Here is a 23,073-nt window from a genome sequence, read left to right as displayed (position 1 = left end):
TAACACTCACTATTCTAATTCTATTCTTTAAAAAAACTACCTTTCTAATCTTTTTGTATTCTATTTTCTTTTCATTTATTATGCAATTGTATGTGTGTGTGTGTGTGTATGTGTAAAGATCTCTAACACTAGCTTGCTCTATTCTTTTTTTATTCTGTTTTCTTTTTATTTATTATATTATTTAAACTCCAATGCTACGTGTACTGTGTTAACCTAACTGAGACTTGTTATAGCACTTATATATCATTGCTCTTTTTGTTGTTTTTGATTGCTTCCACTGTCCTCATCTGTAAGTCGTTTTGGATAAAAGCGTCTGCTAAATGAATAAATGTAAATGTAAATGTAACTAATAAGCCTATGTTGTCCTTTGAAACAAAATCTCATAAAATCTCACTGGATGGAAATAAAAGAAATGAAATGGATAGTGAAGAGGACAACTAGCGAACTAGATTTATTAATCCAACACAGGGGTAAATCCAACATGGAACACAGGAGGAAGACACGTGTACTGTCTTGTAGACCCGGCAAACACAGATTGAAAGGACATGGGTTTTAAAGGACAGGCTAACGAGGGACTAAGTAGACACATCTGGGAATTAATCAATTAAGGAGGGACAGAAACTGGGTGACACAGAACATGGGGAATGGAACACATGCAGCAAAAACACAACATGAGTCCAGGGGTGTGACATTACTCCCCCCTCCCAGAAGGTGTGACCTCGCACTGTAGAAACAACATAGGGGCCGACCAACAGCGGCGGAGCAGGTGGAGGAGGAGCCCAAGGCGGTGACGGAGAGCCGAAGAGACAGGGTGTATTTATTGTGCATATAAACGCAAACAACTGTGTGCATTTTCCCCCACCACAGAATAAAAACTAAAAGTAACTGCGACTTTTATCTGACAATTCTGACATTTTTCTTGAAATTATGAATTTATATTGCACAGTTCTGAAACAAAGAAATACATGCTGTTTTATATTTATCCTAAAATGTTTAATAAAATATGGAAATCTCTGCAAAAGCATCTAAAAATATCATTATCCTTTAACCACAAACTCACTGGACAGAATTAAAATGATTTTGAAACAACCATTTCATATGGAAGCTTGTTTGTGCTATGTGATACAAATATGTAAAAATATAATTGTGACTTCTTATCTCACAATTCCGACTTTTTTCTTTGTCATTTTTAGTTTTCTCATAATTCTTTCTTTTTTCCTTTCAATTCTGGGGGGAAAAGTCAGAATCGTGAGACATAAACTTTTTGTGACAGAGAGTCAAACAGAATTGTGAGAAAGTCAGAATTCTGAGTTTATCTCATAGTTCTGAGAACGGTAAGAAAAAAATCTGAACTGTCAGATAAAATGTCACTTGATGAGCACTCAGGCATGAAGAAGAAACTGGAGGCCTTCAAAGCCAAGTGTTAAGCACAGAAGTCAAAGCTCTAAAGACATATAAGCACTCTGCTGGATAAAGGCAAACATGATGATGAGCTGATCCATGCCTTATCGGCAACAGATTCTGGAATTATGATACCATAAACAGAATATATAGACATATAAAAACAAAGGTGACAAAAGAGGGTTTTATTCTTGGATTCTTCAAAGAACCTTTCAGTGAACATTTCTTACAAATAACCATCCTTAGTGTGAAGAACATTTAAAAATCAAATGTCCATTGGAAAATGTCCATAGATGTTAGAAGTACTACATGGAACCATCAATGACAATAAAGAACCTTTATTTTTAAGAGTATGGTTAAATATATACTAGTGAAATGATCAGTGTAATGTAACTCCAGACAGTTCAGGAGCCAAATATTCTTGGTTAGTTTGTCCTGATTAGTGCTGGTTTGGTGTTGTTTAATAAAGAGTTAGTTCACCCAAAATTAGGGTGACAGAGATTATAAAAATATATTATTTATTAATATTAACAGACTCCAATGTTAAATGAATAGTCTTATTTATTAATATGAACAATGCCATTAATAATGATAATGAATAATTATATAATGATTATTTACCCTATATATACAGTACAAATCCGATTCCAAAATAGTTGGGACACTATTGTACAAATTATGAGTAAAAAAAAAGGAATGGAATAATTTACAAATCTCATAAACATATTTTATTCACAATAGAATATAGATAACATATCAAATGTTGAAAGTGAGACATTTTGAAATGTCATGCCAAATATTTGCTCATTTTGGATTTTATGAGAGCTACACATTCCAAAAAAGTTGGTACAGGTAGCAATAAGAGGCTGGAAAAGTTAAATGTACATATAAGGAACAGCTGGAGGACCAATTTGCAACTTATAAGGTCAATTGGCAACATGATTGGGTATAAAAAGAGCCTCTTAGTGTCTGTCAGAAGTCAAGATGGCCAGAGGATCACCAATTCCCCCAATGCTGTGGCGTAAAAATAGTGGAGCAATATCAGAAAGGAGTTTCTCAGAGACAAATTGCAAAGAGTTTGAAGTTATCATCATCTACAGTGCATAATATCATCCAAAGATTCAGATAATCTGGAACAATCTCTGTGTGTAAGGGTCAAGGCCGGAAAACCGTACTGGATGCCAGTGATCTTCGGCCCTTAGACAGCACTGCATCACATACAGGAATGATACTGTAATGGAAATCACAACATGGGCTCAGGAATACTTCCAGAAAACATTGTCGTTGAACACAATCCACCGTGCCATTCGCCGTTGCCAGCTAAAACTCTATAGGTCAAAAAGAAGCCACATTTAAACATGATCCAGAAGCGCAGGCGTTTTCTCTGGGCCAAGGCTCAATTAAAATGGACTGTAGCAAATTGGAAAACTGTTCTGTGGTCAGACGATTCAAAATTTGAATTTCTTTTGGAAAACTAGGATGCCATGTCATCCGGACTAAAGAGGACAAGGACAACCCAAGTTGTTATCAGCGCTCGGTTCAGAAGCCTGCATCTCTGATGGTATGGGGTTGCATGAGTGTGTGTGGCATGGGCAGCTTACACATCTGGAAAGGCACCATCAATGCTGAAAGTTCTGGAACAACATATGCTCCATCCAGATGTCGTCTCTTTCAGGGAAGACCTTGCATTTTCCAACATGACAATGCTAGACCACATACTGCATCAATTACAACATCATGGCTGCGTAGAAGAAGGATCCGGGTACTGAAATGGCCAGCCTCCAGTCCAGATCTTTCACCCATAGAAAACATTTGGCGCATCATAAGGAGGAAGATGCGACAAAGAAGACCTAAGACAGTTGAGCAACTAGAAGCCTAGCAACTTGTCTCCTCAGTCCCCAGACGTTTGCAGACTGTTATAAAAAGAAGAGGGGATGCCACACAGTGGTAAATATGGCCTTGTCCCAACTTTTTTGAGATGCCATGAAATTTAAAATCAACTTATTTTTCCCTTAAAATGATACATTTTCTCAGTTTAAACATTTGATATATCATCTATGTTGTATTCTGAATAAAATATTGAAATTTAAAACTTGACATCATTGCATTCTGTTTTTATTTTATTATTTGTACAGTGTTCCAAATTTTTTGGAAACAGGTTTGTAAATACTGTATATCAATATAAATGTAAATAAATATGTATGAATAAATAACATAACTTCTAAACATCCAACTTATCTGATATGTATGATATGTATTAACATTCGTAGACAACATCAGCCAATAAACTGATTTTTCCTTGTCATAAGCACTCCACTGTATACTGCCCACCTGTGGTGTAATTTTAGTGAGTCGAAAATGAAAAAACTTCAAGTGGCTTATAATGATGCACTGAGAATTGTGCTTAAAATTCCTAGGTGGAGTAGTACCAGTGAAATGTTTGTGTCTAACAATGTGCCCACTTTTAATGCTGTTTTAAGAAATTTTATGTATAGATTCATGTGCAGACTGACGGGGTCTAAGAATATGATCATTGTGTCCATAGTTGATGTTTCTAAGAGTGACACAAGGTACACATCTTGCTTTTGGAAACATTGGACCCGAAGCCTGTATATGTTTTAATGATGCCTCACCTGCATCATACTTAAATGTTTTGTATTGTCTTGTATTTATGTATATATCTGTACTGTGTTGTCTCTATGGACCTCTGTGTCTTGAATAAAAAGTTGATTGATTGATTGATAAGCATGCTGGCCAAATATTTCACACACGCACACGGGGACTTTCCATAGATGGTTTTCCATAGACTAAGTGTACAGTACAGTGTACATGGACCAGTGTCTGTGAATATTAAGCCGCAAAAGACATTATGAATGCTGCACGTTCTGCCTGTCTGTGGAAAACAGGCGCGGACCGGACATCCGGAGAACCGGGACAATTCCCGGTGGCCTGGCAGACGATTTGTCCCGCTATTTTAATATTATTATTGTATAATTGCCTGCCGAATGTACAAAAGCGATCATTTCCGAATCCGCCATTTGATAATTAAATCTCTAATAAATCATGGATTGGTTAGTCGTGACTCGCGCGCTCTGCGCGCCTCCGCCAAACGGTTTGGATCAGACTCCGAGTAATCAATGCGAGAGAGAGAGACCGGAGTGGACTGAAGTGCACAGCTGGAGCAGAGAAGCGACACTTCTGTTCAGGGTTTCATCTGTAAAGATGCTATTGTAGTTTTGTATTTGTTCACTTAGTCAAAGAGCAACAGCACATTGATCACCCTTACGAAAAATAACCATGGTTTTATTATAGTAAAACTGTAGTAATCCATGGTTTTTTGGCGTGTTGACTACCATTTGTATAACCACAGATTTACTTCAAATACCATGGTTATACTATGGTTAATTTAGCAAAACCATGGTTAATTTGTGGTTACCATGGATTAACTATAGTAACCATGGTTTTTTGGTTTTATTTGTAGTAAAACCATGGTTCATTTTCATAAGGGCACACTCACTCAAAATACTGTATAAACGACATCAATATTATCTAGCTATTGTAATGTTACAGTAGTAATTTAGCTGAAAAATAATGATATTTTATTACAACTACAAAATTAATGTTTTAATATTTTGCTATAAATCCAGAGACAAAAGGTTACTATTGTTAAACCATGCCACAAATTAAAAATTATTTTACACATTTATTTATTTAAAAACAAAAACAAATGGTAATCCATTTGCAAATAAATAAAACACGGTTAATGTACTTTTACATAATAAAAGCATGGTAAATTTTTGTAAGGGAAAAACATGATTAGGATTAGGATTTTTCTATAAATATATTGAAGTGATGCACTCATTTTGACATGTAAGCAATTTAGAAAGTATAGTTTTGTTAAATCTTGAGTATTAAAGTCATGAGAGAGATGGATAACAGGGCAAAATAAAGAGACTGAAAAGAAAAATGGAAGTGAAGGTGCAGTTCAGGAGAGAACTTTTAATTATTTTGCATGTCCCCAAACTAAAGATTTAAAACTTTTTTATGTGAGGTCCATACAAAAAATAGTGTTGTCCATGGATTTGTTTGTATGAGTTTGAGATTTCCTAGTCTGAATTTTTTTCCCAGTCCACCCCTCATGGAAATTGAGAGCTTCACTCTGCATCAATTCAATTCAATTCAAGTTTATTTGTATAGCGCTTTTTACAATACAAATCGTTACAAAGCAACTTTACAGAAAATTATCTTTCTACAATATTTAGTAGTAGCTTGTAGTTTGTGCACGTTTGACAGGATTTTAGAAAAAATAAAAAAAAAATAATAATAATACAAGACGTAGTCAGCTAGATGATGAACTATCAATATTATTAATTAATAGTAATTATATGATGCAGTCACACATGTAGCAATATTTGTTAGTTCTGTTTGTTGATTCAGGGTTAGCATCATCTGAGGTCCTCTGAGGGTCAGCATCATCTCTTCTCAGGTGTTCTGGATCCAGACTGGAGCTTGTGTAAATACTAGTAACCACTGGATGTAAATCCTGTGGCAAAACATAGAAACAAAATAGAGACATCAGACTGCACAGTTATTTAATTAAATCAGAGGTTTCAATTTTACAATTGCACCAAGCTATATCCTGGTTATTGTGCAGCCCCTTGTATTTATTTTAATCTTACAGTCAATATTATTAATTTATAGCTTCTCATTGACTCAGAAACCCCCTGCACTTCCCGTATGAACCCCCCGTTTGGGAAACCCTAGGTTTTAAATGGTTTTTAAATGGAACTGGCTGTTTGAAAAGACATTATTTTTAGGAATTCTGTTTGTTTATGCTTGTGGCATATTATTGCTTTCATGAACGGTTATGTCCATGATTATAAATAATCTTAATTGAATGTCTGATTCAAAAACAACCTGAAATCTGCTGGGTTTTGGCCTGATGTAGGATGCTCGGGCAGCACTTTGAGTCTCCCTGACAAAAAGGATGGTTCATCTCCCAGAAGCCCCTCTGATGTCACCTGTAATGCTCAACTTAGTGAACTCAAAGCACGTCTTTTCTTCCTAAATGTAGAATTTACATGCTAACTCATTTTATTATTAAAAGATCTTAACAGCTCTCTGTCACATACAGTACACATGACCATTACCATGCACCACTGTCCAAGAGTTGTCATGAAAGAAACTAAGCAGAATAAGCCAAGTGCCAAGTTAAATCCCTTCTACATAATAAGAGCAACTGAAATAGCGATGCTCCTTTATGCAGACTGCTTGCTCCAGACCAGTAACTAAATGCATATATACAGTATGTATTTTTCGTCCATACAGGCGGGTTCTGCAACTAGAAGAAAATTAAACTTTGAGAGCTGCTCTGAAAAACGCCTTGAAGTAAAAGAAAGAAGGCATGCAATTCTACAAGGACATGCTGGTCCAAGCAAAACAGGAATTCCAGCAGGCCCACAGAAAGCATGAGCAGGGGACACAGACTGGACTAATGAAGGGTCTTTGGTAGCAAACAAAGATTGCTAAAGGACAACATAAGCATTAATGGGACACTCGCTTTGTATGGTGCAATGTCTTCAGTCGACACTAGCATACCTGACTTGTTTCATGGCACTCAAACTTTCCATAGGAACATCAGTCCAGCCGGCACTGTGAGGTCACGAGAACATGAATGAGAAATTATATGCTTTTTGTTGAATAGAATATTATAATGAATAATGAATAGAATACAATAGTAATGAGATCCTGTTCGTTTAATAATGGTTGAAACATTTTAATAAATTGTCAAGGTAAACCAAGTTTTTTTCTTCTCTTTTTGGCACTCTAAAGTGGAAAAAACTTTTCTGACGCACATTGCTCATTAATATTTGATTTGTGTGTCGTGGTGTGAAATCAAAATAAGCTCTGCAGAATGTGACCCCCCCCCCCATGCTCAAGCAATATGTGTGTGATGACTTGACCCCTCGTGTCTCTCCTCTTTTTTACATTTAGCGTATCAGCCGGTGCATTCATGCTGCCATACATGAGTTATTCTCTTTCCTATGTGGCCAGTGGGGGTTTGAGGCCTCCCCTCCCAACGCTGCTCCACCACGCTTAATTTAAACCTGTGGCTGAAGCAGTGTGCTCCTCTTGAAACAGCGTACTATTTCATCTTCCCAGAAGCCCGAGGGACACTGGCAAGCCCCAGGCTGTTACGAGTGCAAGCACCACAAGACCAAAATATCATCCAGGATTGGAAATGATTGAAAAAAAAAAACTTCGTTTACACTGGAGAAATAAAAGGAACTTGTGTTTGAAATAAGATTGTAGATAACATATATTTTAAGAGATATTCGACCCAAACATAGTTGCAATTGAAAAGGCTGGTATTGTGATTTAAATGGATAGTTCACCAATTTTCTTTTTTTTTTTATCACAAATTTCCCTTGTGAAAGACAAAAAGGACATATTATGGAAAAATATACTTTAAAAGAAAGTACTTGAGTGTGCACTGAATGTAAAGTTTTCAAACGCTTATTGCATGTTAATTGCAATAAATAAAAATATTTAAAAATAATTTTAAAAATAATACATTTTTAAATTTTTAATTTACAATAAATGCAGTTAGTTGAACTTAAGTGTGCTTTTTTTGACACACTCATGTATGATCTTTATAGTGTATGTCATTGCATTATTACTTTTGTTGTCTTTGAAATATGGTTAAATTGTGTTGTTAAATGTACTGACAATCATTTATGGTAAACAAAAATATATTTAATGTAATTTCTATTGAAACTTGTATGTCTTGTATTCAAGTACTGTATATTTGTAACTGATCACATTTACAATGATTAAGTTGAAATTTTGTACATTTAAAATATAAACATACATGTGACAGACTTCTCACCTCCCAGATAACAATACAATCAGGGAGGCAAGGTGCCCTGGACCAGGAAGCAGGAAAAACAGAGAAAAAAAAGAAAAAAAAAAAGAAAAAAGCAGGGAAAGAGAGTACCGCTAACTTTTTTTAAGGTCTCGTACTTGTCATGGAGCTGCTACAGCACAACATACTCAACAACATCATAGGGTGTCGCTACAATAACAGACTGACACGGTATAAAACACTATCAGTAGTTTCAGGTTTCGCTGCATCCTGGAATGGAGAATAGGCTACAACAACTTGGTCTCACCAATCCAAGAAAGTAGTTTTCATAGACCCACTGCTCCAGGTTAGATAACTATGGTTGCAAGTCCAGTTGAACTCTATTGGTAATGATGGAACTTGCGACCATAGTTGCTTTTGTGAAACGCACCCCTGATTATCACATTCAAGCGACTTTCTATTTACATTGTCATGGTTGTAGAAACCCCCCCCCCCCCCCCCCCGCCAGAAAAAAAACATGAATTTGTTTTCAAACATGAGTTTAGTTTTATCAGATGAACCCCTTTCAATGAAATCAATGTACTATATTTTATTTTGATATAGTTTATATATATATATATATATATATATAAAGGTCCTTCTCAAGAAATTAGCATATTGTGATAAAATTCATTATTTTCCATAATGTAATGATAAAAAATAAACTTTCATATATTTTAGATTCATTGCACACCAACTGAAATATTTCAGGTCTTTTATTGTTTTAATACTGATGATTTTGGCATACAGCTCATGAAAACCCAAAATTCCTATCTCAAAAAATTAGCATATCATGAAAAGGTTCTCTAAACGAGCTATTAACCTAATCATCTTAATCAACTAAATAACTCTAAACACCTGCAAAAGATTCCTGAGGCTTTTAAAAACTCCCAGCCTGGTTCATTACTCAAAACTGCAATCATGGGTAAGACTGCTGTCCAGAAGGCCATCATTGACACCCTCAAGCAAGAGGGTAAGACACAGAAAGAAATTTCTGAACAAGTAGGCTGTTCCCAGAGTGCTGTATCAAGGCACCTCAGTGGGAAGTCTGTGGGAAGGAAAAAGTGTGGCAAAAAACGCTGCACAACGAGAAAAGGTGACCGGATCCTGAGGAAGATTGTGGAGAAGGACCGATTCCAGACCTTGGGGGACCTGCGGAAGCAGTGGACTGAGTCTGGAGTAGAAACATCCAGCTCCACCGTGCACAGGCGTGTGCAGGAAACGGGCTACAGAGAAGCAGCACTGGACTGTTGCTCAGTGGTCCACTTTTTTCGGATGAAAATAAATTTTGCATGTCATTCAGAAATCAAGGTGCCAGAGTCTGGAGGAAGACTGGGGAGAAGGAAATGCCAAAATGCCTGAAGTCCAGTGTCAAGTACCCACAGTCAGTGATGGTGTGGGGTGCCATGTCAGCTGCTGGTGTTGGTCCATTGTGTTTTATCAAGGGCAGGGTCAATGCAGCTAGTTATCAGGAGATTTTGGAGCACTTCATGCTTCCATCTGCTGAAAAGCTTTATGGAGATGAAGATTTCGTTTTTCAGCACGACCTGGCACCTGCTCACAGTGCCAAAACCACTAGTAAATGGTTTACTGACCATGGTATTACTGTGCTCAATTGGCCTGCCAACTCTCCTGACCTGAACCCCATAAAGAATCTGTGGGATATTGTGAAGAGAAAGTTGAGAGACGCAAGACCCAACACTCTGGATGAGCTTAAGGCCGCTATCGAAGCATCCTGGGCCTCCATAACACCTCAGCAGTGCCACAGGCTGATTGCCTCCATGCCACGCCGCATTGAAGCAGTCATTTCTGCAAAAGGATTCCCGACCAAGTATTGAGTGCATAAATGAACATAAGTATTTGAAGGTTGACTTTTTTTGTTTTAAAAACACTTTTCTTTTATTGGTCGGATGAAATATGCTAATTTTTTGAGATAGGAATTTTGGGTTTTCATGAGCTGTATGCCAAAATCATCAGTATTAAAACAATAAAAGACCTGAAATATTTCAGTTGGTGTGCAATGAATATATGAAAATATATGAAAATATATGAAAGTTTAATTTTTATCATTACATTATTGAAAATAATGAACTTTATCACAATATGCAAATTTTTTGAGAAGGACCTGTATATATATATATATATATATATATACATATATATATATATATATATATATATATATATATACATACACACATATATATATATATATATATATATATATATATATATATATATATATATATATATATATATATATATATATATATATATATATATATAGTGTAAACTTATCTATCCTTACAATTACAATTTGCAATGGCCATGCAGTTTTGGGCTCCTTGACAGGACCTTGCCTGAATTGGCTCATCAACTTCCTGGAGTTTCTGGCCATGCTACTGGCCCTGAGGACGCTTCGGCCCGTTGATTCAGGGCAAGTACATGTTAGTCCAGACAGACAACACTGCAACAGTGGTGTAAATAAATAGCTAGAGAAGGATCCGCTGTCGTCGCATGTCACAACTATCCCATCATCTCCTCCTTTGGAGTCAGTACCAATTAAAGTCACTGCATGCTGTTCAGATCCCAGATGACCTCAATCGTGCAGCCGACACACTTTCGTGACAGGAAACGCTCTGTGGAGAATGGCAACTCTATCCTCAGGTTGTCCAGCTGATATGGATTCGATTTGCAAGGGTCAGGTGGACCTGTTTGCCTCCAAGGAATCCTACCATTGCGCCCTGTGGTACTCCCTGATCAAGGCTCCTCTCGGCATGGATGCAATGACGCACAGCTGGCCACTATGTTTACGCCTGCCTGCCTCCACTCCGAAGGTCAACGTGGCTGTTATATGAAACCACGACCTTGTGGATGGCAGGTCTTTGGGAAAGCACAACCTGATAGTTAGGTTCCTGAGAGGTGCCTACACAGTAAATCCTCCAAGACCACACCTCATCCCCTCTTGGGATCTTTCCATGGTCCTGCAAAGTCTACAAAAAGATCTGTTTGCAACCTGCAAGCATTTCCTCAGGAGCTGGAAAACCCAGCCTTGTCTCTGATGGGTCCAGTATGTGCTTTGGACTGAACCGAGAGTTTCAGACAATCTGAACAACTATTTGTCTGCTTTGGGGTTCTGCAGAAAGGGAAAGCTGTCCCCAAACAAATAATAGACCAATGTACTGTGAATGCAATTTCTCAGACATATCAGGCCGAAGGTGCGTCATGTCTGCTGGGAATGTCTGTGAGATTCTCCAATCGCTGAATATAAGAAGTTTTGTCTTGAGTTTTCGGGAATATTGGTTAAGATCTTGCTGAACTGGGTGGGTGTAGTACTTGTGCTAGTGCCTTTCCGCTCTCTGAGGTGATAACATGCACTCTTAGGTCTACTCAAGTTCCTCAAGTATGGTGAACCTTAGAAAACCTCTTTCTGTCACTTTAGTACCTTGTTGTAGATGAGTTTGGCGGAGGAACTCATCACCAGGCCCATTACTTCTGGAGTTGCCCCTTCCAGATGAGCCAAGCTATATTGCGGCTGGTTCTCTGAATATAATGGTTGCCCTTTTGGTCACCCCATTTGATGTATTCTACTGTTCAGTTCCCCGGTCAGTGAACCCAGTGCCTACACCTTGACAGGGCTAGCTCTGTCTCCGGTCACTGTGGGTTAGGTAGTCTCCCCACTTCGGTGGAGCCAACCACAGATGCCTCCCTATGTACCATCCCCCTCTAAGAAGGGCTGAGGTCTATTTCCATATGTTACCTCCCCTTCGGGTAGAATGTGGTCTATGTAGCATTCTTGTCCTTTTCGGAAGGAGAACACATCCCAACATTTACAACCAAGAGTTTGCAAGCTGCACATTTTCCAAACTTAGGCTAACTGCCTTTTACAATGACTTGTTGGGGTGAGTAGTGCTCCATGATGGAGACCTGAGATTATCTACCCTGGACAGTGGAAGGTTACTGTCAGGACGGATAACGTCCCAAGAGCGGATGAGGCTGAAAAAATAGAGTTTTATTAACAGAAAACAGAAAGGGGCAACTAATCTGAAATGGGAGACAGGAGAATAGTCGAGCAGATGGGGGTCAAGCGAGGTGCAGTCAGGGCTGAAAATGGTGGGCAGCAACAGGGTCAAAAACAGGCTAGGTTGAAATCCAGAAGAACAGTCTGACTCTGAGAAACTCTGAGGGCAAAACACACATTACACCAACTGGGAAGAGAACAATCTAGCGTTTAGACCAAAAAGGAGAGACAGGACGGAACAGAAGCTGAAAATGCCAGTTCATAAAACACACTGACAAAGAGTGCAGAAACCAAGCAGAATAAATAGGGTGAGTAATGAGATAGAGGGAACAAGTGCGTCAGATAAGCCATAGCTTAGATTGTTAAAAGGGATCGGATGGCTCTAGAGCAAAGGAAAAAAAAACCCCAGAGAAAATAGATGAAAATTAATGAGCGAGAGTAAAGGAAACAAAACGAATAAAAGAGTAGAAAAACAAGATAAAACAAATAAATAAACAAAAAGAACAAAAGAGGAAAAAACAAGAGAAAAAGGACAGATAATACCCAAGTCCTGACAGTTATGAGTGAGCATTGTTGCACTTGCTGTTGGCATGCTCAAGCAGATATCAGAATGAATGACAGAAAAGGAAAGTCTTGGTTTGGTATGGTAGCCTTTGTTCCCTGATGGAGGAAACAGAGACATGTGTCCCACTGGCCAAATCTCTGTGCTGACCGCTGATGTGGCGGAAACACTACCTTGGCTCCTCGGAACAAACCTGAAGTGCAGCTTGCATGTGGCCGGCGTTATATATCAGTATACAGGCATGGCCTCACATGCTAATTCTGCATGCCAATTTTCATTGGCCATTGGCCACTCATACTGTCGTTCCGACACACGTCTCCGTTCCCTCCATCAGGGATCGAGAGTTACCATACGTAACCAAGACATTTTCATTTTGGGCCAATACAATTATATGGACCTCTCTGTTTACTACTACTAATATATTTTATGCTATAATATTCTATGAATAAATGAATAATAAAAATAGAACTTACGAAAATGCTAAGACACATTTTAGGTGCAACATTATTTCTGTGCTTATTTCAAAACACTTGGTACAGTACAAAACAAGAGAAGCAGTGAAGAGGCATAAGGAAACCCACCACTTTGAAAATATGTGACTTTAAACCAAACAGATTGGCATTGTTTTGTAGGACACCAGTAGCCCTGAAAGGTTCAGATTTATTTCCCAAGTGCCCAGCAATATCCACTGAGCCAAATGAATACTTGAGTCAACAGCGTGTATGTAAACAGACTCACCTACTTGTCATTCCATCTTTGAATGGGCCCTTTCTCTGCGCCGCTCCTCCAAGGTATTCCCTCGTTCTGGACCAGTGCTTCCTCCACACCATTGACTACATCCAGGAACTTAGGTAAATAAGTCCCCGCTGTGCAGGCAGAGGTTAAAGTGGACTGTGCCAGTTTTTACGGAGTTGTGAAAGAGGTGAGAGCAAATCACAGCCGTGTGAATGCATACATTCATTTTGCACCATGATTATGAGAGAAATGAAACTCTAGCATGCTGGTTAGCAATGCAGCAGATTGTGTACAACATGTTTTTCAACCAAGTTTTCATCTTATTGATCATTTAGAGGCCTTAGAAATTTGCATATAAAACAAGATACAGTAGACTTTATAGGGTTGATCATAGCCGTATTTGTCATCTTAAATGGTAAATCAGCATGCAAATCAATTGCCATTTTTCTTTTCTGATTTATTCCTGTGTTCATTTTACAAAAGATTTGCAAAGTCACTTCTCATTTGAATTGGTGATGTAGTCATTGTTTTAACCACAAGATGGCAGTGTATATCAAACGGGAGGTGGAGAAACTGACTGAAGTGTCTTTTCTGCCCCTCAACAGATCCCTTAATTAGGATCAAAATAAATGATGCTCTGCATTAGCCGAGATTATGGGAAAGAACTTGCATAAATTATATCCCTCCATGAATGCATTCCTTGGCTGCCATTACTCATTAAATCAGAAGTGAATTTGCATGAGATTATTAAACACAAAATACACAGTTTTACCGCCAAACAATTTAACGATAAACTGTAATGTCCCATAATAGCAGAAATGTTATTTCCCTGACCCAGAATCATGCAAAAGTAGCACAATAAACTGGCGGCACAGCGTTTAAGAAGCTTGGTGTTGAGACAGGCACCACAGGATGTGATTGGGGCTCTCAGTGGCACCACAGCACGGCTCTCAGCATTAGGGTTTGGCAGAGCATTTTATTAGGGGCCTTCTGGGTGGCAGCTCATGCACGACTTTAACGCAGATATGCCGTTTTTCCACAATCCCACAGTTGTAGCTCTTTCTTTGAGCTTAAGTACTTTTAATGAAACCATTGAAAGAAAAGGTTCAGTTCCTATTACTAGGCAATTTAAAAGAACTGTGGAGAGCCCCTATTTTTGGATGAACGAAGCATTCTCAATTCAGGGTCTGTATGAGTCTGTCCACTCAAAGCTTGTTCCCCATCACTCTCATGTGATTTTACCATGACACACTTATCTCAAGATTGTTCTCTGTGGTTCCAGTGACTATGAATCTGAAATTGGCCTCGAGACAATGATTGTAAAATGAAAGGTCAGCATGAAAACAGGATTGGATCTATCAGAGAGAACAACTGTTAATAGAGCACCAATACACTGGCCTTCACTTTAGGGACACCCTTGTCTTTAGTAAATCCTAACCGTATCCTGAATGCCAAAAGAGGGTTTGTGTCTGCGCAAACTGTAAGTAAATCTGTAGTTAGATATTAGCAATACCAGCTGTTTGAGAGTGCACAAGTCCACTCTTTAGAAATGTTTTTAATTCCTAAATAATCTAATTCCATCCCTCCTGAACCCTTCTTTTCATAACAGCGGTGTAGGTTTAGTTATTAACACCAATCACGTAATCCCCAGATCTTAACATTAGCATGACATTTGGCTGTGTTTATTCATTATCTTCTCTTACAGCTCTCAAAGAGCGTGGAGAAAACCTTGTCTGTCAAGCTGTGGAGATGCATAGGCTGTAACCAATACGCCGCTGATGTATTCCTACCACATCCTCTCAGCAGCATGATCACTGTCTAAGAAGTTCACAGCCCAGAAATATCAGGTCCCTTGAATAAAGGATGGAAAACCCAAAAGTAAAGAACAGATTTGATTAGCAGATTCTCTAACGCATCAGTACTTATGAATGTACAGTCTAGGTAAGGGATCTTTTAAAAGACATGCTGTTTTTATCTGGTAGGATGAAATACACTTTTTTTCCCCCCAAGTATTATTATTATTATTATGATACCGTTTCTTATTAACATGCATATGACTAGCATATTGGCTGTTTATTAGTATTTATAAAGCACTTAATAATACCTTATTCTGCATGAGCATATTTTATATCCCTTAATCCTGCACCATAGCTAAACTTAAGAACTACCTTACTAACTATTAATAAGCAGCAAAGTAGGAGTTTGTTCAGGGACAACTCTTTTTTTAATAGGGAATCCATGTTCCCTATTCTAAAGTGTTACCAAATTAGGGAAGGTAATTGCAACTTTTTGTCACAATTTTGACAGTTTTTTCCCTCACAGTTGCATTATAAAAACTTGGACATATGAGTTTTAAAGTGATAGAAAGCTTGCAACTGCAAGCTACGAAGTCAGAATTGTGGAACTTAATAAAAAGTCTTAATAAAAGAAAATATACTTTTTTCTTTTTACCTCAGAAATTGACTTTATAACTCGCAATTCTGACATTTTTTTCTTGCAGTTGTGAGTTTACATTTCACAAAGACATTCGTAATAGATCACATCTTAAAACCCATCTTTTAAGAATAGCTCATTCTGTTTGATAAAGCTTTTTGTAGCTATATATATATTGCTTATGTATTTTATCACTTGTAAGGTGTTCTTGAGTGTCTTGAAAGGTGCTAATAAATAAAGTATATTATTATTATTATTTAGCATTAGTTTTGATGCTTCATTTAAATAACATTTGAAAGTCTAGTGTTGTACCAAATGATGTATGTATTTCATAAAGACATGAGGCTTATAATAGAAGTATGAAGTATGTATCAGGTTTATCACAATACTCTCACAGTTTTGAAGAATTGTAAATGAAATCAGCTGAATGTTTATCTGTTTCTGTGTGGGTTATGAGCTCTGTGTAAAAAAAAGATCATGTTCAGTTCCATGAGAGCAGTTGTTACTGGCAGTTACAGACCAGTGCCTTTTACTTTCTGTCAGACATTAATGATTTTTGAGTTACGGTAATAAAGTGTGATTTTAAATTATCTGATGCATAAATGCATATAGTTTTGATTAAAAGGGTGAAATAAAGGTTAACTTTTAATTTTTTTTTTGCCATCCTGATTTGTGACTGCATGTCTCAATGTCAAACAGTCTTGGTTTTAAGCCTTTCCCCCATGTGTATATATATTTATTTTTTGTTAAATGCACAGAACACAATTCCAACCTAGTCCCATCTTTGGTTAATTTTACTTCTTCACCTTATCCGATACGCACATATTTTCATAATGAAGAAAGTAAATACCATGATTCATATTCAAGCACTGCTCAATTTGTATATTTGCAATCCTAATTCTGGCTACTCTTTTTAAAGGATGAATACATACTAGAGTCACCTGCTGTGAAGGTTATTTCATGTATGTGCTAATTGCAGTGAGTTCTTTAATATCAGCTTGGTGAGTCAGAGCCTTTATTCTGAGACAGGCTTGCAGAAATAGTTACACAAATGCTCATTGCCATCATCAGGTTTCATCTGAGCTTCTCTTTTGTTACATGCTAAACGTGCTTAGAAGTGAATAAAACAAATGTTTTATTGTTTTGGTTGTCTGTATCATTGTTCGGAAATTAAATGTCAAAGGTTTATGCTGTATCGCATTTTGAAATAAAATACAACCTAAACCCAACCCTAAACATAACTGATAGAGTAAACAAAAGCAAATGTAATATAAAAATCCCATTTTATGAATAAATTTATATGATGCAAACAACAAAATGCATTATAGTCTACCAATCATGCACTATGGTTTAGTAATGTCTATTTATTTTTGTAAGGTTTATTTTTTTTTTCAAATAGACATATTTTATAATATATTTCAAAACACAATTTTTTTTTACTAAAATATTAGCAATATTATAATATTTAAAAAAAATATTATAATGTTTTGTTAAAATGTTATTGGGCATCTGAATAAAACAACAATAATAAAGTGCAGTAAATTTGAGAATTCATGGATAACATTACTTATATTTTAGCGTTAGAAACACTACTGTGACTAAACAGCTTACTGCTGGATTAACCATTACAGAAACATAAAAAATGATTTTGGTAATCACCAATGCTGTTAGTTTAGGGCATCTGTGGCACAAACCTTTCATTAGGTGGTAATGGTATGTATATGCATATTTTGCAAAAATATAGCGGCATGTTTTTCCAATGAGTTTACGTTGGAAAAAGCAAAAAATGTCACCATTTTACCGTAAACATTTGCTTTGAGAAAATTGTCCTTATGTTAGAGTTCACATAATTACTGGAAAACCTGTTGCAGCAGAATTGCAGATCGCATAGCAGACATCACATATCAACATGAGTGTGTGATCAAAATACAAAAGCGTCTTCACAGTGTTACACAATTCCTCTGATCCACTTGTGACTTTCCGTGTAGCTCCCTTCCCCCCAAGACTCTCGTAACCTCTCTGTGCACCGGGCGGCAGGGCTGTAAATGACACTGGGGCTATTAATTAATTAATGGCCTTTAGCCGAGTGGCTGGCTTTCTGGCTGGGGCTCTGCGGCGGAGAGCGCAGTATCTCTGTTTGGAAGCATTAGGACTGCAAGAGACCAGAGCAGCATTCATGTAGGGGAGGTGGTGACCGTTTCGCACTGAACGTCTATCAATCACCTGCAATATTGTGGTCCTGCGCAGTTTTCCGGGCAGAAAGAAGCAGCAGGGGGAGGGATGAGACGTGGGAGAAGAAGAGGGAAAATGGCGATGGAGGGGCCTAGGCATCACCCGCCAACCCTCGTCCCATTGCTGATGAGCGCAACGGCTGTGTTGATCTCACACCACATCTTCAACGCCGCTGCCCAGATACCAGACCCCGAGGTAAGACCTGGATAGATTTTATGGCCCCTAAACTGCATTGTTGCTGTGACTCTCTTTGTATTAAACAGGCTAGCGTGAACCGCTCCTAATTTTATGGCACTGAATGCATTGACACAATGGCAGCGGTAAAAACACATCTAGTCCTGCAATAGATTTTTAAACCTCAAAGTTAGTGCTAATGGTGTTTTAGAAATATTTATTGACAACCAAACGCTGTTATATGGCTATTAAAAAGCTATTTACATAAAGTGCAATAATACAAGGACCCTCCGTTGCATAGATCAGACAAAAAGACCATATTTTGCCTGGAAACATAGAAAAAAACAACCTAAGATGAAACAGCAAACAACAAGTTAAACTAGACCTAGACCTTACAGCACTGACCTTGCAAAGTAAACTTGTTTACACTGTTTACTGATAATGTGATATTGTGATATTGAAGAATATTTGCACCATTGATCATCTATAATGTAACAATGATTGACAATTCCATTGACTGCTTAAGGACATCCTGTTCATCACATCTAGCAGTTAGTGATGGGTCGTTCTTGAATGATTCGTCATTTTGAACAAATTTGCAATGTGACTCAGGAAGAACAAGTCATCTTGGGGAGTGATTCGTTCAGTTGCGCAGTCGCAAAATTCAATAGGTTATGTACTGGAATTAGTCTAGTAGTTCACCTGTTTCAGTCAATGCAGTATTAGCCGGAAAGAGAATTGATTAGTTCATCTCTCGAGTCTTCTGGTTTTTCGAGTCGTTTATTCATCATGTGACAGACCCATAAGCTTTAACCTATGCAGTCTGAGTCATCAAGTGACTTAATAATAATAATAACCAACTCTTTATTACCTTTGTTACTACATTCAGTGTATGGAAAATAACTATCATGACAGAAATTCACACATTTATAAACTGTAAGAAACGTACTCGGTTACTAAACGTAACCTCGGTTCTCTCTAGAAGAGCGAACGAGTACTGCGTCTTAGCTAAGATGCTACGGGAAAAGTCTCTTTTCACGAAATACTGAAGCAAAAAATTATCCTTAATTTTGTATTTTTGTAAAGCACATTTGCAGCAGTACACAGCCATAGACGAGACGGCTCGTTCGCTATCGAGCGCAGGCTGATGCAACATCAGACCAATAAGGGCGCTTCGCGCCCTTCTTGCCACTTCCCGCCGAAACGGGTGTGACCCAACCTATGAAAGGAGCTCGAAAAGGCTGACTCACCTGATTTTTCCTCTTTTCAGCGAAGCTCACGCATCGCTGGATCACGGAGGAAGCAAGCGCCGTCTGAGAAAGCATATCAGCAGGACGAGCCATTCTGAAGCTGCTGGCATCGCCGCCTTCCACTACCGTTCCTGCTGCGATATCCGGCGCCTATATCCTTCGCTTCGCGCCCTTCTTGCCACTTCCCGCCGAAACGGGTGTGGCCCAACCTATAAAAGGAGCTCGAAAAGGCTGACTCACCTGATTTATTTCATCGCCGAAGCGAACCAGAGTGAATCGTACGCACGCCAGAGAACGCAGTACTCGTTCGCTCTTCTAGAGAGAACCGAGGTTACGTTTAGTAACTGAGTACGTTCTCTTACGAGAGCTCTCTCGTACTGCATCTTAGCTAAGATGCTACGGGAACCCAATGTAAAACGCCGTGCGCGCAAGGATCACGCCAATAAACCTGAAGCAACACCCAGGATTTACAGTGCACAGTCACCTGAGGGACTCACAGAGAGTCCAGGACAGAAAGGGGGAAAGCCCTCCGTCCCATATCTAGCAGCATCCGTAGATGCGGCAATATGACATCACACAGCCGAGGCAAGGCCTGACCAATGTGGCAATGCGGGTCTTACGCAATACTGCCCATATAACAGTCGGCAGCGCATAGCGCTCGTGAACTCAGAATTCCCCTCAGGGCCCTGATTCGACTATACCGACAGCAGCCTTGCTTGCAAGGCGGGAACCTCCAGGTTATAGAACCTGATAAATGTAGACGGCGAGGCCCAACCTGCCGCCATACATCTATCCTGCAAGGAAATCCCAGTAGACCACACCCACGATGAGGCGACGCCTCTTGTGGAGTATGCTCTGATGCCCAACGGGCACTGAAGGCCCCTGGAAGCGTAAGCTAACGCTATGGCGTCAACTATCCATCTGGATAGAGTCTGTCTCAAAACAGCCATTCCCTTGGAACGTCCACCGAACGAGACAAACAGCTGCTCCGTCTGCCGAAAGGCAGCAGAGCGAGACACATAAGCTCTTAAAACCCTGACAGGGCAAAGAAGACTCGAGTCTCTATCCTCTCCTGACACCGGCAGGGCAGACAGGGCAATAACCTGAGCCCGAAACGGTGTGTTGAGGGATTTCGACACATAACCGTGCCTAGGTTTGAGTATGACCCTTGAGTCATTGGGCCCAAACTCCAAGCACGACTGGCTCACCGAGAGTGCGTGCAAATCACCCACACGCTTCACCGAAGCGTGTGCCAACAAGAATACTGTCTTGAACGACAGATGCTGAAGGCTAACCGATTGGATAGGCTCAAAAGGGGGACCCTTCAAGGCCTCCAAAACCGCCGCGAGGTCCCACATAGGGACTGACGGAGGTCTGGGAGGATTCAGCCTCCTAGCTCCTCTGAGGAACCGGACGACTAAATCATTCCTTCCTATTGACTGACCGAGCGCCGTTTCAGAAAACGCCGCGATGGCTGCCACATAAACTTTGAGCGTGGATGGGGCTCTGCCCTTATCCAACAGCTCCTGTAGGAAGGAGAGGACCTCCGTCACCTCACAACAAAGGGGTGAATAACCTCGAGCTGTGCACCAGCTGGAGAACACCGACCACTTCGAGGCATACAGACGTCGTGTCGACGGAGCTCTAGCCTGAGTGATGGTATTTAGCACTCCCACTGCAAGATCAGCGGGTAACCGTTGAGCGCCCACACAAGGAGGGACCACAACTCCGGTTGAGGGTGCCAAATCGAGCCCCTGGCCTGAGAGAGGAGGTCCCTCCTCAACGGTACCAGCCAACGGTAAAGAACGCAGGGCAGTGAGCGTTTTCGTGGGACGCGAAGAGGTCCACCTCCGCCCTGCCAAATCTCTCCCACAACAGCCGGACTGTTTGCGGGTGTAGAGACCATTCGCCCGTAGGAACATTGCCTCTGGACAGCCTGTCTGGACCCAGATTCTGTAGCCCAGGCACATGCACTGCCCTCAGCGAACGCACGTTGTGCTGAGCCCAAACCAGGAGGCGTTCCGCTTGCCTGTACAGGTTTCAGGACCCGAGACTGCCCTTGCGATTTATGTAGGACACCACAGACATGTTGCCCGAACGGACTAAGACGTGGTGATCCTTGATTTGGGGACAAAAGCGCATCAGCGCGTTCTCCACTGCCAGCATTTCCAGACAGTTGATATGATGGAGCTTTTCCCGTTCTGACCATAGGCCAAAGGACGGTCTGCCCTCGAGCAGCGCTCCCCATCCCGAAGTGGAGGCGTCCGTCGACACCATCTTCACATTCGGGGAAGTCCCCAGGCTTACACCTGATCGGTACCAGCCGATCGCTGTCCAAGGTGCCAGAGCTGTGACACAGCTCTGATTGACCTTGAGATGCCGCCGGCCAGACGCCCACGCTCTGCGCGGCACCAGCGTCTTCAGCCAGAACTGCAGGGGGCGCATGCGGAGCAGGCCCAGCTGCAGAGCCGGAGATGCTGAGGCCATGAGGCCCAGCATCTTCTGACAGTGTTTGAGCGACACGGTCGCGCCGCAGCGGAAAGAACTCGCTTCGCGCTGAATGCCCATCACGCGCTGTGGTGACAGCCGCGCCGTCATGGAACACGAGTTCAGAACTATACCCAGAAACAGAATCGTCTAACTGGGGTTCAGCGAACTCTTCGCCCAATTGACACTGAGGCCGAGCTTCTCGAGGTGATCGAGTAAAACGGCCCTGTGGTCCACGAGCTCCGCTCGTGATCGGGCCAGAACCAGCCAGTCGTCCAAATAATCCAGCACTCGCAGGCCTCTGAGTCTGAGAGGAGCGAACGCTGCATCCATGCACCTCGTAAACGTACGAGGAGCCACGGAGGACTGTAAACTGGTATGCCTGGCCCTCGAAGGCGAATCTCAAATATCGCCTGTGGTTTGACGCTATCTGTATTTGAAAATACGCGTCCCTCAGATCTATTGACATGAAGACATGAACCAGTCCCCTCTGCGAATCTGCGCGAGGAGTTTCCTGGTCGTAGGCATTTTGAAACTGCGGTTCATCAATGCCTTGTTCAGCTGTCTTAGATCCAGTATGGGCCTGAGACCCCCGTCTCTCTTGGGCACCAGAAAGTATCTGCTGTACAGCCCCCCCCTCGCTTTGAGCTTGAGACACAGGCTCTACAGCCCCTTTGCTCAACAGTTTTGATATTTCGGCCCGAAGTATGTGTGCTACTTCTGTTTTGACCGTAGTTTCGACGTGCGCTGAAAAGCGCGGAGGGCGTCGAAAAAACTGTAGCGAGTAGCCTCTCTTTATAATGCCTAGCACCCAATCCGAAACCCCTGGAAGCGCTTGACCATGCATCTGCATGAATGGCTAAGGGCTGGATGC

At 40.3% G+C, this 23,073-nt stretch overlaps 1 protein-coding gene across 2 annotated transcripts in view; it reads left to right on the top strand.

Moving 5' to 3' along the window:
* The first annotated feature begins 18,021 nt into the window (after positions 1-18,021).
* LOC132155284 (transmembrane inner ear expressed protein-like) overlaps positions 18,022-23,073 on the top strand; it is a 28,488-nt gene continuing 23,436 nt past the window's right edge. Inside the window, exon 1 of one of the 2 annotated variants that reach the window (XM_059564162.1) lies at positions 18,022-18,483. In XM_059564162.1, coding sequence (XP_059420145.1) covers positions 18,337-18,483 — 147 coding nt within the window. In that variant the 5' untranslated portion in view covers positions 18,022-18,336. The remainder of the gene's footprint in view (positions 18,484-23,073) is intronic. The other variant, XM_059564163.1, reaches the window with a different exon arrangement.

This window comes from Carassius carassius, chromosome 12 (assembly GCF_963082965.1).
Source record: "Carassius carassius chromosome 12, fCarCar2.1, whole genome shotgun sequence".
NCBI classification, from domain to species: Eukaryota; Metazoa; Chordata; class Actinopteri; order Cypriniformes; family Cyprinidae; genus Carassius; species Carassius carassius.
The sequence above is the reverse complement of the archived record's forward strand: the minus strand, read 5'-3'. Positions and strand labels throughout refer to the sequence as shown.